Here is a 15,000-nt window from a genome sequence, read left to right on the forward strand (position 1 = left end):
TTCAGGTAAAGAAATTAATTATCCTATATAAATAATTAAATACAATTAATCTTTGATAAAGTTACAAATGTAATAATTACCAAATACTTTAAACTAAAATGTAAAACAAATGACATTGTCACAGGCCTTCACGATTAATAATCTTTCACTTTTTTATGGTTCAATTGAAATGACTTCATAATTGTACCTGGTCAAATATAAACCTGACTCCACATTGCTCTACCTGCATGCGATGTGTCAATTGCGCATTCACACATTGCAATACCGATGCAGCCCTATCTAGGATGCCTTGAGAGTTCGTAATTATAGGCTTATTTTAATTTTTGGCTGAACTAACCCTTTAAACCAAATAAAAGCACAAACAAACGCATTTTCTCCTTTGAAAGGTTATCTCTTTTCTTTGGGGATATAAAAGGAGAGGGGGGGTTGTTTCTAGCAGATACTGCACAATGTTGTAGTATCTTGGAAAATGTCCATGCATTTTTTATATTCAAAGAGTATTAACACCCACTTTTTAACCATCCAATTACATCACAATAAATAAAATAAAGTTCCACCCTACGGTACATACGGTTTCACTGTGATTTACAACACATTACACCAGTGTTTCCCAACCCTATTCCTGGAGGCACACTGACAGTACATATTTTGTACGTCTCCCTTATCTGACCCATTAACTTCAGGTTTTAGAGTCTCTTCTAATGTTCTGATGAGTTGATTCAGGTGTGTTTAATTAGGGAGAGGTGGAAAATGTGTACTGTTGGTGTGCCTTCAGGAACAGGGTTGGGAAACACTGCATTACACTGTAGGTAAGTAAAAATAGCAAATGAACTGTATTTCAAGATAATATTGCCTGAAGTAATGAGAACATTGTCTGAAATATTAATATAATGCTGCTGTAATAGAAATATATGCATCTGTAATATAGGTATAACGTCCTCGATTTTTCACACACACTTTATTGAAGTTTAATACATTATTCAGTTTAATGCTGCTTTTCATATAGAAAATGTTGTCAAATATTACCAAATCTTTCATAATAATGGACTCAATGCAGTCTGAAATGTGTCATAATAAGATTTTTGATCACTGGGATCATAGGCACTCACCCTGGAGAGACCCTCATATTTCTCTCTCTGTGTGTTCTTCAGCCACTCCATGAGTTTGGCGTATCGCAGCAGGTCTCTGTGCAGAGGGCTGTGTTTGGGCAGTGTCAGCTCAGCGGTGTGCTGGGCAAGTGTGGAGCTCTGATCATGGCCCTACACACACACGCACACACACAAACATATACACACACAAACAAACACAAAGACACAGCAGACTCTGTGAGGGGAAAACTTACTATGAGAAAAAAAAGGTTGCTATCCAAGCAAGTTAATACTAAAAAACATACAAATTCTCAATCTCACACCTGTGCTGGGTGAAAATACAGATTTATTTGATCTTTTTTAATATATAATAATTTAATGTTCGTTCTCACTATTTCCAATGACTGTGTGAGAGTTTCTAATGTGCATTTTTAGTCTGCGTTAAATGTAATGCAATATAAGACTACTGCAAAAAAATCAATGTTGTTCTATGTAGTTCTCCTTGCTGGATTAATGCAAAAACAAATCCAGTTCATGAACAAATTAGTATAATGAACTGAATCTTTTTAGACTCTTTTGAATCTTTTTTTTGAGTGAAATTTACAACATGATCTATGTGGACGGATGCACATGCAAATGACTTACAAACTGGATGTTTCTAGTCATTTAAAACACCATAAAGATGAAACAATGCAGTCTGTCTCATGAACACATTACTATTATTAAAGTTCATATTACGAATTCAAAATTATTCAGAGTGACCAGTGCAGTCTAATTCACATCCAAATGACTCTTATGAACTGGTTCTTTTCAGTTAATTATAAACATGCATTTTGAAGAGTGTACTCCAAATCTTGGAAGAAAAAAAAAGTCATTTAAAGAATAGTTGCTAAATCAGTTTAAAGAATGATCCTGTAGACATCATTAGAAGAGGCACAATCTTTTCTGATTTGTAAAATGATTACGACAGAACCAAATAAAGCGTTTAAAAAATGAGATCATTAAATTTGTATCAACACCCAGCTCTACTCCCGCACAAAACACTGCTGTTATATTTCACTGACACCAAACTCAAACAATAATTAGTCGAGCAACAACTGGTCAAATCCATGAACACTGCCACAAAAAACGACAGTAGTGCTTTTCTCACGTTCAAGCAGTTCCTTCTCAATGCATCTATGAAACATCCACATCGAAAGAGCAAACACTACAGGAACTGCATGCTGACCAGGCCATATCTTCTCACGAGCATCCCATAATTCCATCAGATAGTGAGCAAAACAAGGCAAATGAAGACCCCTTCACACCGTCAAGGGAATAAAAAATAAATCAACAGCTGCTACTGAAACAAGTGTGATGCTGGCTGGGAGGTTTATGGGGCGACCATCTTAGAAATCTAAGATGAAAACGTCTGGATTACATCACCATGAACATGCTTTAATGGAGAGAGAGAAGCAGCGTTGATGAGACAGTTAGGTCTAAGGAGGTGGAGGTGCGTGGATGTTAGGGTGGACGGGTCAAACAGGGTGCTGGAGTGGCCGTACTCACAGGGAGTGACAGACAGGACGACCTATAGAACTGAGGGATGGTCATTTTGAAGTGACTGAAGTGGTTGAACTGACAGAGGAACAGAGAGCACAGTGAAGTAAAGTGATATAGAGATATAGAGGTGGCCATAACAGGAACACAGGAGAAAGAATCAAACACACTTGATAAAAGACTTACAGGAAAAGGAAAGAGAGCCTACCGGTTTTCAAAATTGGCACACATTTTATTTACTTTTTTACCTGTACCACATGTAAAAATGTTACCTGGTGCACAAACACGTTGTTGAGGTGGTTGGTGAGACGTCGGGCAAAAGTATCTCTGAGCTCTGAAAACAGATGCTGCTGCTGCTTGATTGCCATCAGCTTATCGTGGCCTGGAATTACACAAAATCATCAATACTGATCTGCAAGAGCTGCTTTTACACAGTTTGAGGTAAAGTTTGAGAGCAGTACCTGGTTTGAGAGCAACATTCATGCACTGTGAAAGAGCCTCAGAAGCGTTGATACAGGCCTCGATACCCTTAGGAGAGGACAAATCTCCTTCTTGCAAGGCCTTGATGTGACCTTTTGATAGGTCCATGTAGTTCTAGCATGATGAAAAAAGGTTTCAAAAAAAGTTAACAAAGATTGTAATGATAGACAATGTTCATTCATCCATTAATTAATACATTCATTCATTTATTCATTCATTCATTTTCCTTCAGCTGAGTACTTATCAGAGGTTGGCTCAGCGGAATGAACCGCCAACTATTCCAGCATATGTTTTATGCAGCCGATGGCCTTCCAGCCGCAACCCAGGACTGGGAAACTAATAGACAATATTAAAATTGTTATTAAACTGTAATCTTTTATTGGATTTTTTCCTCTAATCTGATTTTTATTTAATTAGCCAAGTACAGTAAAGAAAATCAAATTAAAACAAAAGAAATCTAAAGGCAAATATGTTTGTACAACATTAAACTATTAAGCATTAATTATTAACTATAGGGATCCAGGGTTTGTGTGTTGATGAATTGTAATCAAAAATAAATAAACAAATAAACAAATAAATAAATAAATAAATAAATAAATAAATAAATAAATAAATAAAAAAGACTAGAAAAGATTACATAGTTTATATGTGGATCAACATGTTTTGACCATTAAACAACACAAGCTTTATTTTTTCCTGGCAAAAATATTGTCTTTTATCACTTTAAATACAGGAAAAGCTGAGTTTCACAAAGGGTAAATAAGGGAAAAGAAAAGAAAGATAAAACAGGAAAAGAAAAGTTTGTTATTACTGAATTATTACAAATTTAGCTTAAAATCTTAACTTAAAAATCAAGATTTGAGGTCAAAGTTTTCGACACAATTTAACAGATAAACTGAAGTGGTGAAATCTTACTGATGGTGAAATTGCATGAAATCCAGATGTTAAAGAAAGCACATCAGATTACATCATAGGGTCCCTTTGGCAAAGTCTAACAGATTTAAATTTGAATTTGTTTCTCGAGCTAATGACTTGCTGAATCCTAATGAGAAGAGGTAGTTGCGGTTTTTAGTACTACTGATGTTGTATGTTGTCTGTCTTGTGTGTGTTGTCAGTTGTGTAAATCTATTGCGCTGCTAAACAAATTGCCCCAAAAGGGCACAATAAAAAATAAACAGTAACAGTAAACAAAAACTGCCATCCAAATATTCATGTTCTTTAAGCAGCAGTTACTGATGGGTCACAATTGATCACTAATTGTCCACTCAACCAGTAATACCGCCAACCTGTTTTCACCAAGTAGGACATGTTCCTGAATTAACTTCTATATTGATCCTGGAACAACATTCCAACTAGCAAATCAGAATTAAGGGATACATTTACTGTTTATGCCAAGTTCAGGCTTACGGTTAGGTTTATGCTCTTCTACATGATTGTTCTCCAAACATTATTCCCCTCTGATTTTGGGACTAATTTTTAGTTATGGTTGGGTTTATAGGTAGGGAATAGGTATTGATTATATTTGAGCAAAAATATCGTTCCAAGATCAACATAGATGTTAATCCAAGACCGCATCGGCAAAATCATGACATGCACTTGTATATTGCGCCTCAACATACCACTAGGAACTGAATCTCATCCAGCAGTTTGCCATTGTTGGTGTTACTGATTTGGATGAGACGGTTGCTCTGTGAGATCTGATCCATCTGCTCCTTCACACTCTGCAGCATCTCCTCATAACTGAGCAACTTCCCCTCAATGGTGTCCACCTCAGCCAGAGCCTGGTCCAGCAGCTGCATCAGGGTGTTCACCTGCTTCTCAGACGCCATGATGGACTGGATGTTAGCCTGAGCAGAGAGGAAGAGCTATTACTAGTCATGATATCAATACTGATATGACTGACCAACAATAGTCAAACTACTGTGTACGTTACTTGCTAATCAGCCAAACTTTAAGCCTCATTAACCTTGACCTCTAGATAATTATTACACTTAGCTCAATATAGATAAAGGTCATTATGAAATCCTGATGACTGGTGCAATCAATACTTTTCGCTACTTCAGGTGCTAACACGACATAAATCCCTCAGACGGATTAGATTTTAAACATCTTGGTTAGACTCTGAGATAGTTACTTAACATTTACAACATGTCCTAATAATGAGATGTGACAAGATTCCAGCCACAAGCAATTTGTCTGTATGCACAAAACATGACGGTACATTTAAATACCAGCCTGTCATTTAAATTTCAGACACAGCACCGCCAAAGAAATGGCAGGTTAAAATCAAATGAATACATATTTCACTTTGTTAAAAGTACATAGACTGAGTGACAGGTGTGGTTTGAGTGACACTTGAGTCACAGTTCTGAATTCTGCTAGTTCGGTCTGCAAGTGATATTACAATTAAGATCTGAGGTGAACTATTTGCTCCTGCTTTCAGTAGTATGGCAATAAATGTCACATATAATGAAAACCAAACTCACATTTGTAGCATTTAACTCTGAATAAAGCATATAATATCTACTTGAGGTGATAATTGCCATAGTAGAACTGAATATGCTGTCGTTTTGCTGCAATGTCACGGAAAATAGAAACCATTTCGAAAATAGAATTTTTTTTCGTCGGAGATGAAAACTAATTTTAACAGAAAAAAATTCCTTTTATTGCGTTTAGTTAGGACATTTCGTTAGCGAGCTGTCGATTAGCAATAAAACAAAGCATTTTGAATTCTGTCTTGTTTACAAACGTTAATTAAACAGGTAATTAAACAGGTCATTTATTTAGAAACTTCCACTGTGTATGCCATCTTGTGGTCAGATGTGGAAATTCATTTGGTGTGCAAATTCTCACAGTGCATTATGGGTATTCTCTAGCTGTACACTCCTTATTGAGGTGAATTGTGGGATTAATTGAGTGCACTTCAGAAATGATTGACACCTCTACAAATGGCTGCTCCTTTGAATGTGCATTAAGTGCATCATTTAAGGGTCTAGGGAGCAATTTCGGAGACAGCCAAGGAAGTATTTGACCATACTCACCCCATCTAAGACCTGTAGCTCACGGGACAGTTTCTCAGCAAAAGCCTCAGCGTTGGAAATGGCGTATTCGCAGACCTCCATCATGCCCTCAATGTCCTGCTCCTCACGAGCGTTCAGCTCCTGATAATCATCGAGAGCGTCTTCATCTCCACCTGCAACACTCTGACTCTCACCACTCGGGACCGACTCTGGGGAGATGAAGAGACAGGGAACATTAAATAAAGTGTTTACATAAAGAAAAGCCTCAAATTTACATTATACACTACTGTTAAAACGGTTGGGGTCAGTGCAATTTTTGTGAAAAATTAAATACTTCAGAAGAACAAAATTATAAAAGTGACAGTGAAAACATAAATTCACAAAGGATATTTCATATCAATGCAGCTCTTTTAATAATGCATGCATTAATAAAAATAAAAGAAATGCAGAACTTCTATTAATGAAAGAAACCTGTATAAAATGTTTCCACAAAAAAATAAGCAGCACAACTGATTTCAACAGTGCTGATAATCAGAAATCAGCATAAGCAAAGACTGAAAAATGATGCTGAAAATTTTGCTTTGAATGCTAAAACTGTTACTTACATTGTTAAAACATGTAAATATGTTAAAATTGTGTATATTACATTACATTGAAAATACTATAAAGGGGTAGTTCACCAAAAATGAAAATTCTGTCATCATCTATTCATCCTTAACTTGTTCAAAAGCTATTTGAGTTTCTGTCTTCTGTTAAACAAATAAAAAGATATTCACAAAAATGCTGGCTGCTGAGACCCATTGACTTTCATAGTTGTCTTCCACAGAAGAAAGAAACTCATAAAAGGAACGTAAATGATGAAGAAATTTTCTATTCAATGTAAAACTATCCATCCATCCATTTTCTTTTTCGGCTAAGTCCTTTATTAATCTGGGCTCGCCACAGCGGAATGAACCGCCGACTTATCCAGCATATGTTTTACGCAGCGGATACCTTACCTTCCAGCCACAACCCACCTCTAGGAAACATCCATACACACTCATACACTACGCACAATTTAGCCTACCCAATTCACCTGTACCACGTGTGGGGGGAAACCGGAGCACCCGGTGGAAACCCACGCAAGCACGTTAAGAACATGCAAACTCCACACAGAAACGCCAACTGACCCAGCCGAGGCTCGAACCAGCGACCTTCTTGCTGTGAGGCGACAGCACTACTTACTGCCCCACCCTGTAAAACTACCACTTTAAACAATTTAGCTGTTTTTCCAATAAATAAACCGAACTTTAGTGAGCATTTGAGCTATTTAAAACATTTTTTAAAACACTAACCAACCCCAAACATTTGAACAATAGCTTAGATAAGCATGTGAGTACATAAACTAATCTACTCAACTAAACAAATAAAATGTAAGTAATAAAAAAAACAAGCACACTTAAACAATCTAGAGGGTGAGCACTGCGTGAATACATGAAGATATCAGTAATTGAGCAAACTAATTAATTGGCGGAAAACAAGAGCATTAATGAAGGGGAAACGATAAGAGAAGATGGAAAAATGAAGAAGCAAATGGAGGAGGATGAAAGGTGGAAGAAAAAAACAGCGTACAAACCTTCAGCTTTAGGAAGCTCTGGCCAGTGAGAGATTTAGAGAGAACAGCACAGATCAGGTTAAAGCATTAAGGGCACTCAAAAAGACACATTGCAGAACCAAAAGACACACAAAGAGAGAAAAGAGAGCACTAGCCGCAGGGAAACAGAAAGTAGTTTGAGTTGCTACCACTGTAAATGTAATAATTCTATGTACAAGCGTTTATTTTTTTTCTGTCACATGGCTTTAAGGTAATTACATCTTAAAAACACAGTGGTTGTTTAACATGCTATTACTCCACCACACCACCAGGAGCAGCAAGTCACACCTTCCAGCAGCTGAGGGCTGACGTTTACAAACTCCACTTTCTTGCGAAGGTAACGCTGGTTCAGCTTCCAGATACAAGAGATAAAGGAATTCTTCTCTGCAGTGCTGCTCGCCACCCAACGATAAACCTTCTCAAAATGCAGGTCAAACTCTGGGTTTTCCTGCAAGATAGAAAACGATAAGATCAGAAGTAGATTCAGGCTGATGGCAATTGATTATTTGTTTCAGATAAAAAAAAAAAGTAAATGTGTAAGAATAATTACAATTTTTAAATGCAAACAATTAATTGCTGTTAAGTGCTACAAGTGAACTTAGGAATCATATTATATTATATATTATATTATAATGCACAGTATAATTAAGTGTTATTAAATAATTAAGAGTTAAAATATATCTAAAAGTTTAGTTAGTCTGGATTTACAGAAACTCCTCTGATTTTTGTTTTAACTGTAAAAAATGCAAAAGAAACGTTCCTTTTCTGTTTCTGTTATTGTGACAAAATCATCTCTTTTTGGAAGAAAATACATCATTTTCTACAAGGACTCTTTAAGATAAAACTTTTCTCTAGAATTTTATTTGTTATATGGTGGAGTAGAGAATGTGTTGGACTCCCACACCAAGCATTTGTTTTTAATCTTGGTCTATCTGGCAGAGAAATGTATACTTTTATTGTGGTCATCTCCTCAGGTACCCTGCTTTAAAATGTGGTTGTCTCAAGTATGTACGTTATTTCCACTCGAGAAACTCGCCTATGACATACATCAAAAGTCAGGTGACTTTTGGCACCTATGAAGACCTCTTTGGCATTACATTAATAATTTCACCTGATTTTCTATTCTATGGTGCATATTTAGCCTGACTGTATTACCCTTTTAACTTGTTTGTATAGTTCCCATTTTTTTCCTACTGTATAGCAGAGACTGTGTATGTGCTGATGAATTAAAATAACTGATGATTAGTAAAAACAAAATAAATAAAAAGAAAAGTTTAGTTGGTCTAAAAAAATAAATATTAAGTGTGGTAACTGTTGACTGAAACTGAATTTGTCCAATAATATAAATAAAGATGCAATAATTGAAAAGAAATGTTAAAAATGTTAATTTTAAAATGTTGCTTTGGCAACTAGCTAAAATAAGTTTAAGCAATAAAATGAAAATCTACAAATAAAATAAACGACATTTAAAAAAAAATAAATGACATTTTTTTATTTTACAAATGTAAATAAATGTAAAAAATATTATTTAAAAAAACATTAATAAATACTATTACAATACATTAATAATCCTAAAATAACTCTGTATCCAGCATCATCCGAAAACCAGTAAGGTAATAATATCAAGTAACAGAAATGTGATTATTTTTATTTACAGTTGAAGTCAGAAGTATTTGTTTTTTCTTTTCTTTTTTAAATATTTTCCAAATGATGTTTAAGAGAGCAAGAAAATTTTCACAGTATGTCTGATAATATTTTTTCTTCTGGAGAAAAGTCTTATTTGTTTTACTTCGGCTAGAATAAAAGCAGTTTTACATTTTTTAAAAACTATTTTAAGGTCAAAATTATTAGCTTCTTTAAGCTAAATATTTTTCAATAGTCTACAGAACAATCCATCGTTATACAATAACTTGCCTAATTACCCTAACCTGCCTAGCTAACCTAATTAACCTAGTTAAGCCTTTAAATGTCACTTTAAGCTGTATAGAAGTGTCTTGAAAAATATCTAGTCAAATATTATTTACTGTCATCATGACAAAGATAAAATAAATCAGTTATTAGAAATGAGTTATTAAAACTATTATATTTAGAAATGTGTTGAAAAAAAATCTTCTCTCCGTTAAACAACAATTATGGAAAAAATAAACAGGGGGGCTAATAATTCATGGGGGCTAATAATTCTAACTTCAACTGTATGTCATGCTTGAAAAGATACGTAACCCACCGGTCCTACTACACTCAATCCGTTCTGAGCTATGATCAAACCAGCGATTCTTTGCATGGGAGTTGGTTGCTCTAACAAGGAGGTTAAAGACCATGACCTCTAGCGTCTGTCGATAGAGCACCTTTTGAGGTCAGAGGAGTGAGGTTTACCTGCATAGCACTTTGCTAGCTGGCCTCTGGTACACATAATGATTCACATTTAACCTCTCACCTTATTGGCATCTTTAGCATCAACCTCTGTCAGGTCTCGTAGTTCCCAAGCCATCTGTCTCTTATAGAAATCTCCTTTATCTGACTTCTTCACTTTCACCACCTTTACCTGCACTGGACGCTCTGTAGTCACTGAAAACAACAACAAGACATGAAATAAACAGATGTATGCTGACATGCTCTGACTTGGATCTGTGGTGTGTGTCTGCTTTACCGGTGGCACATAGAAAACAATTCTTCTTCTTCTTCCCTGCTTTACAGACATTGACGATGCTCAACAGGCGCTCATCATTGGGAGTGAAAATATCCCTCTGAAGGGCGTGCTTGATGGCAGTCATGTTTAGTCCTGAAATGAAATCATAACTGGCTTATATTAATGAACAGACAATGTTTTCTTCTTGACCTAGTCCATGCTATAATACACTGATAATTAGTTATTCAAAAGTGTGTTTTTTGATCTCAAACTAATAAACTGCAATAATTAAAATATCATAATGATAGAGCCGATAATTATATCCTAATGGATACTTTATAAAGATCACATAACACAAAAAGACAGAACAAACTTAGATGAAGTATTACACAAATGCAGTTAAAAAGACAACATTCTTAGAGGATATTGATAAGCAATCAATCAACACTAGATCATGCCTCATCCAGTTCAAGGTCCTACATAGGTTACAGTTCTCCAAGAAGAAATTACATAGGATTTTCCCCAATATATCTCCCATTTGTGATAAGTGCAAATCAGAAGAAGCTGATTTGGCTCATAGTTTTATATCCTGTCATAAAATACAGGGATTCTGGAATGAGGTTTTTAAAGTGCTTTCAGATGTTCTTGATCAACACGTAGATCCTGACCCAGCACTTATTATATTAGGACATTCTGATTATACATATTCATTGAGCAGTACACAACAGAAATTCCTTACATATTGTTTGATTACAGCCAAAAAGCTGCTAATATTATACTGGAAAAATGTTAATCCTCCAACTGCTAAACTATGGCTTGAAGAATTGATATCTACTCTGCACTTGAAACGAACCAGATATATTTTAAAACGCAACATTGGACAATTTCAGAAGATTTGGGGCCCTTTCTTTAGTCACTTCATGGGGAATTCTTCTTCCCAAAGCAATGTATTGTAACTAAAAAAGTTGTTTTGGTTATCACTGTATTGTATATTTACAGGCTGGGCTTGGGGTGTTTGTTTTTGTTTTGTTTTCGTTTGTTTTTGTAAATGTGTGCATATCAGAAAAAACTAATCCTGGAATCTGTGATTATTGTAAGCTTATTCAATGACCAAATAAAAAACTTATTTGACAAAAAAAGACAACATTCAATTGAATCAGTTTTAGTGACGCAAGTTGAACATTCTCCTTCGCAAGACTATAATAAAACATACAAAACAAATACAGTGGCGATTCTATACAATTCTATTCTATGTCAATACACCAGTGTAACGTTATGGATATGGTAAATATTCACTACTATCAAAAACAACAGAAAACGTTACACCATAACATTACCATAACATCTACGTGGTTTTAATGACATTTCTTTAAATATCGGTGGATGAAAAGTAGATGCTTTATTGTCATAATAACACAGGTATAACACAAGATCATAATAATAATAGGGTCAGCTGATGCAGTAAACAGCGCAGGGCCATTTTCGGAAGCTAATAAAACTGTGACGACTGTTCGAATCTTACCTTTATTACATCCACTGGAGTAACGAAAAGGTTTTCTCTAAGGCTTTGACTTGTATTTGTTTAAAATAAGAGCTTTTTCCCCTAAAATATCACATCAGCTGTCAGGGACCCAGCCCTGAAAGCAGTGTGAACACAAAAACTGTAATGGGCGGAAAAACACAAACTTCCGGCTTCCGGTTATTGGCTTTAAAATAAAAGTCAATAGTGTTTTAAACTTCCGGTGAAAGGTTTCTGTGACTATTTATATTTTATAAGGTTCCTTTTACAGGATCGGCATTGTAATGTTATTAAAATACATTCAGTTAAATATACTTATATAATATTAACATTAATATACATTAATTAACATTAATATACAAGCATTAATTTAATTGTTCAAGCGTAAAATAAGATAATAGGCTGTGTATCCTGTAGTGCTGTCAGTACCAGCAGGCTAGCGCAGAAACTCCATTCAAAATACTGAGGTAAAATAAATTTTCACATTTTAAAGAGATGGGGGGGGGGGGGGGGTGTAATTTGATGCAGTGCTTTGTGTCTGGTCTGGTAAGATCTTAAGCAGATCTTTAAACGTAGCGATTTTGAAATGGAAAGACAGGTCACCGGAAGCCGTCAGGCTGGCTGAAATTTAAAAGTCTGTGTGCATATAGCCATTTATCCATTTACGCTAGAACTATTTTTCTCAACCATAGATATTACACAATCTATGGTTCTCAACAAAGAAACCTCAAGTCATGACTCATGATCTAAGGTTTATTTATGTACTCATTTTCCCCGCTAAAACTAAATATTTTGATTAGAGTATGAAGTAATAGGTAACAGATTTATGTCCAAATCTGGTCCACACTCCAGTACAGAAGGGCAATGCACTGTTGAAGTTGGATGCCAACCACTGATAAACATCAAAGTAGAAGAAAAAGAAGAAAAAGAAAGGTTTATTAAAACAGGACAAATGAGTAATAAAATTAACTGAAATAATTTACTTGCATTGTTTATTTTATTGACTGTCGACAACTTTTTAAGTCTTGAAAAATTAGTATACACGAGATAATTAAATGTGTATTGGTCTAAAATTGTTAAGAAAATATAAATTAATTTAATAGAATATCATTTTAATCTGTATATGTTCACGCTTCATATGTTCATGTTCATGCTTACAATCACTTCATGAATGATACAAATAGTAATATAAAAATCTAAATATCAGTGGAGATTAGAGTTAATAGAACTGCTGCATTACAAACTGAAGGGTAATGTTGTGCATTATCAAAATACAACAAATGCAAACACCTTAACATACGTGACAATGATTTGAATTCAATATATCATGGTACATATAAAGATTCAAATCAGATTATCAACAGTATTTCAGATATTAAAATTCTTTCATATCAGTTATATCAGCTTCATTGTTATCTCTAAAGATAAAGACTCTCATGCACTACCTGTATAAAACAATACTTAATGTGACAGTGGGGGCTGATTTGTTTTTAGATTAGTAAAAGTAAGTAAAATAAACAAAACCTGCTCTACTTTACAGCATATTTTAGATTTGATTTACAACTTTTACATCATTTGTTTCTTCAGTGATTGTATGACAATAAATTAAAAGAGAACTACAGAAAATCCATAGATTGTCTTATCAGTCTGCTGATAAAGCTTATAAAACCAAGATCAGCTTTTGCTGATTTTCACTCTGCTTTAGTCTCTCAAGATGAAGTCAGAACTTCTGCTGGTGTTGGCATTGTTTCTGAGTGTGAACGGTAAACCTCTGTCAGAAAGGAGGACATATAATAAGCTTTTGCTTATCTCATTCGATGGTTTCAGGTGGGATTACGACCAAGATGTGGACACTCCAAATCTGGACAAACTGGTTAAAGAAGGAGTGAAGGCAAAGTACATCAATCCTCCAGCGCTCACCATGACATCTCCATCACACTTTACTACTATTACTGGTAAGGCTCAACTTTCTGCTTATAGTAATACATTACTGACATATGTTGAGAAAACACATCAGGGGTTAATTTAATCACTTCCTGAATAACAGTCAGTGAATTTAGAAGCAATGGATAAAATATAGGCACAACTTAAAGGGATAGTTCACCCAAAAATGTAATTTACTTGTAACCATTGATTTCCATACCATGGAGGTCAACAGTTACAGGTTTTTATCTTTCTTTAAAATATCTTAAGTTGTGTGAAGTGAAATAATTGAGTAAATGAAGACAGAAGTTTCAGTTTTGGGTTTGAACGATTTCTTTAACTTCAGTTTAAATAATTTTAAAATAAAAAAGTTATACAATACAGATTGGGATACAAGTTATACATCCATGTTGTAAATATTAATGGTAAAGAACATATGTACACTAAATAAAAATGTATCAACAATACAAAAATATTTCAGAATTAAGTGTATAAATTCATCCAACCGTTTGACACTTGAGCACGGTACTTTGTGTTCTTGCTTCACAAAAGCTTATACTCTGTTACTGTCCATTGTGCATTATCATGATGTTCAAAGTCTTAAGCTGTCTGCCGAGGGCTGCTGAACACACACTTACTGGGCCAATAACTTCAACCTCATTAAATAACACTGTGTTAGCATGTGCTCCAACTTCAAGGTTATTTACATAAGCAGAGTCTCAAGTTCATTAACCATGTGGTCAATTGGTCAATTTACAGTTCTTTGTGCATATCAAGTTATGCTCAAGAGTAATAAGCACATTAATAAATAAAGAGTAATACACAAGCACATTGTGATCAAGATATTTAAATCTATCATTCAACTACAGAAACATATTGGTTGTTCTGGCTAAAAACTTTATGTATAACTAGATTTATACATTTTTATATACACATACACACACTACCAGTCAAAAGTTTGGGGTCAGTTTTTTAAAAATGTTTTTTTAAAGAAAATTATTCTGTTCATCAAGGCGGCATTTATTAAATACAAACAAATTGTTACATTTTTACAAAAAAACTTAATAACTGCTTTCTTATTGTGTGTAGTTTCAAATCAAATTATTACTCCAGTCAGTATTGCTTTTATTACTATTACCATTAATAAAAATGTTATTAATAATAATTAATAG

General features: G+C 34.6%; 2 protein-coding genes across 8 annotated transcripts in view; one reads left to right on the plus strand and one right to left on the minus strand.

The window, feature by feature from the left end:
• The window catches only part of exoc1 (exocyst complex component 1), a 26,993-nt gene extending 14,928 nt beyond the window's left edge, over positions 1 to 12,065 (minus strand). For 2 of the 6 annotated variants that reach the window (XM_056481112.1, XM_056481110.1), the window contains exons 1-11: positions 11,909 to 12,065; positions 10,408 to 10,539; positions 10,195 to 10,325; positions 8,049 to 8,208; positions 7,743 to 7,760; positions 6,149 to 6,336; positions 4,727 to 4,954; positions 3,089 to 3,221; positions 2,900 to 3,009; positions 2,637 to 2,705; positions 1,110 to 1,259 (exon numbers count right to left, since the gene is read on the minus strand). In XM_056481112.1, coding sequence (XP_056337087.1) covers positions 1,110 to 1,259; positions 2,637 to 2,705; positions 2,900 to 3,009; positions 3,089 to 3,221; positions 4,727 to 4,954; positions 6,149 to 6,336; positions 7,743 to 7,760; positions 8,049 to 8,208; positions 10,195 to 10,325; positions 10,408 to 10,531 — 1,311 coding nt within the window. In that variant the 5' untranslated portion in view covers positions 10,532 to 10,539; positions 11,909 to 12,065. The remainder of the gene's footprint in view (positions 1 to 1,109; positions 1,260 to 2,636; positions 2,706 to 2,899; positions 3,010 to 3,088; positions 3,222 to 4,726; positions 4,955 to 6,148; positions 6,337 to 7,742; positions 7,761 to 8,048; positions 8,209 to 10,194; positions 10,326 to 10,407; positions 10,540 to 11,908) is intronic. The other 4 variants (XM_056481115.1, XM_056481114.1, XM_056481111.1 and 1 more) reach the window with 3 other exon arrangements.
• Positions 12,066 to 12,304: 239 nt separating this feature from the next.
• The window catches only part of zgc:153896 (uncharacterized protein LOC569930 homolog), a 7,724-nt gene continuing 5,028 nt past the window's right edge, over positions 12,305 to 15,000 (plus strand). The window contains exons 1-2 of one of the 2 annotated variants that reach the window (XM_056480876.1): positions 12,305 to 12,372; positions 13,733 to 13,860. In XM_056480876.1, the coding sequence (XP_056336851.1) occupies positions 13,827 to 13,860 (34 nt within the window). In that variant the 5' untranslated portion in view covers positions 12,305 to 12,372; positions 13,733 to 13,826. Of the gene's footprint in view, positions 12,373 to 13,614; positions 13,861 to 15,000 lie in introns of those variants that run through there. The other variant, XM_056480875.1, reaches the window with a different exon arrangement.

The sequence above is a fragment of the Danio aesculapii genome, chromosome 20, assembly GCF_903798145.1.
Source record: "Danio aesculapii chromosome 20, fDanAes4.1, whole genome shotgun sequence".
In the NCBI taxonomy this organism is placed as follows: domain Eukaryota; kingdom Metazoa; phylum Chordata; class Actinopteri; order Cypriniformes; family Danionidae; genus Danio; species Danio aesculapii.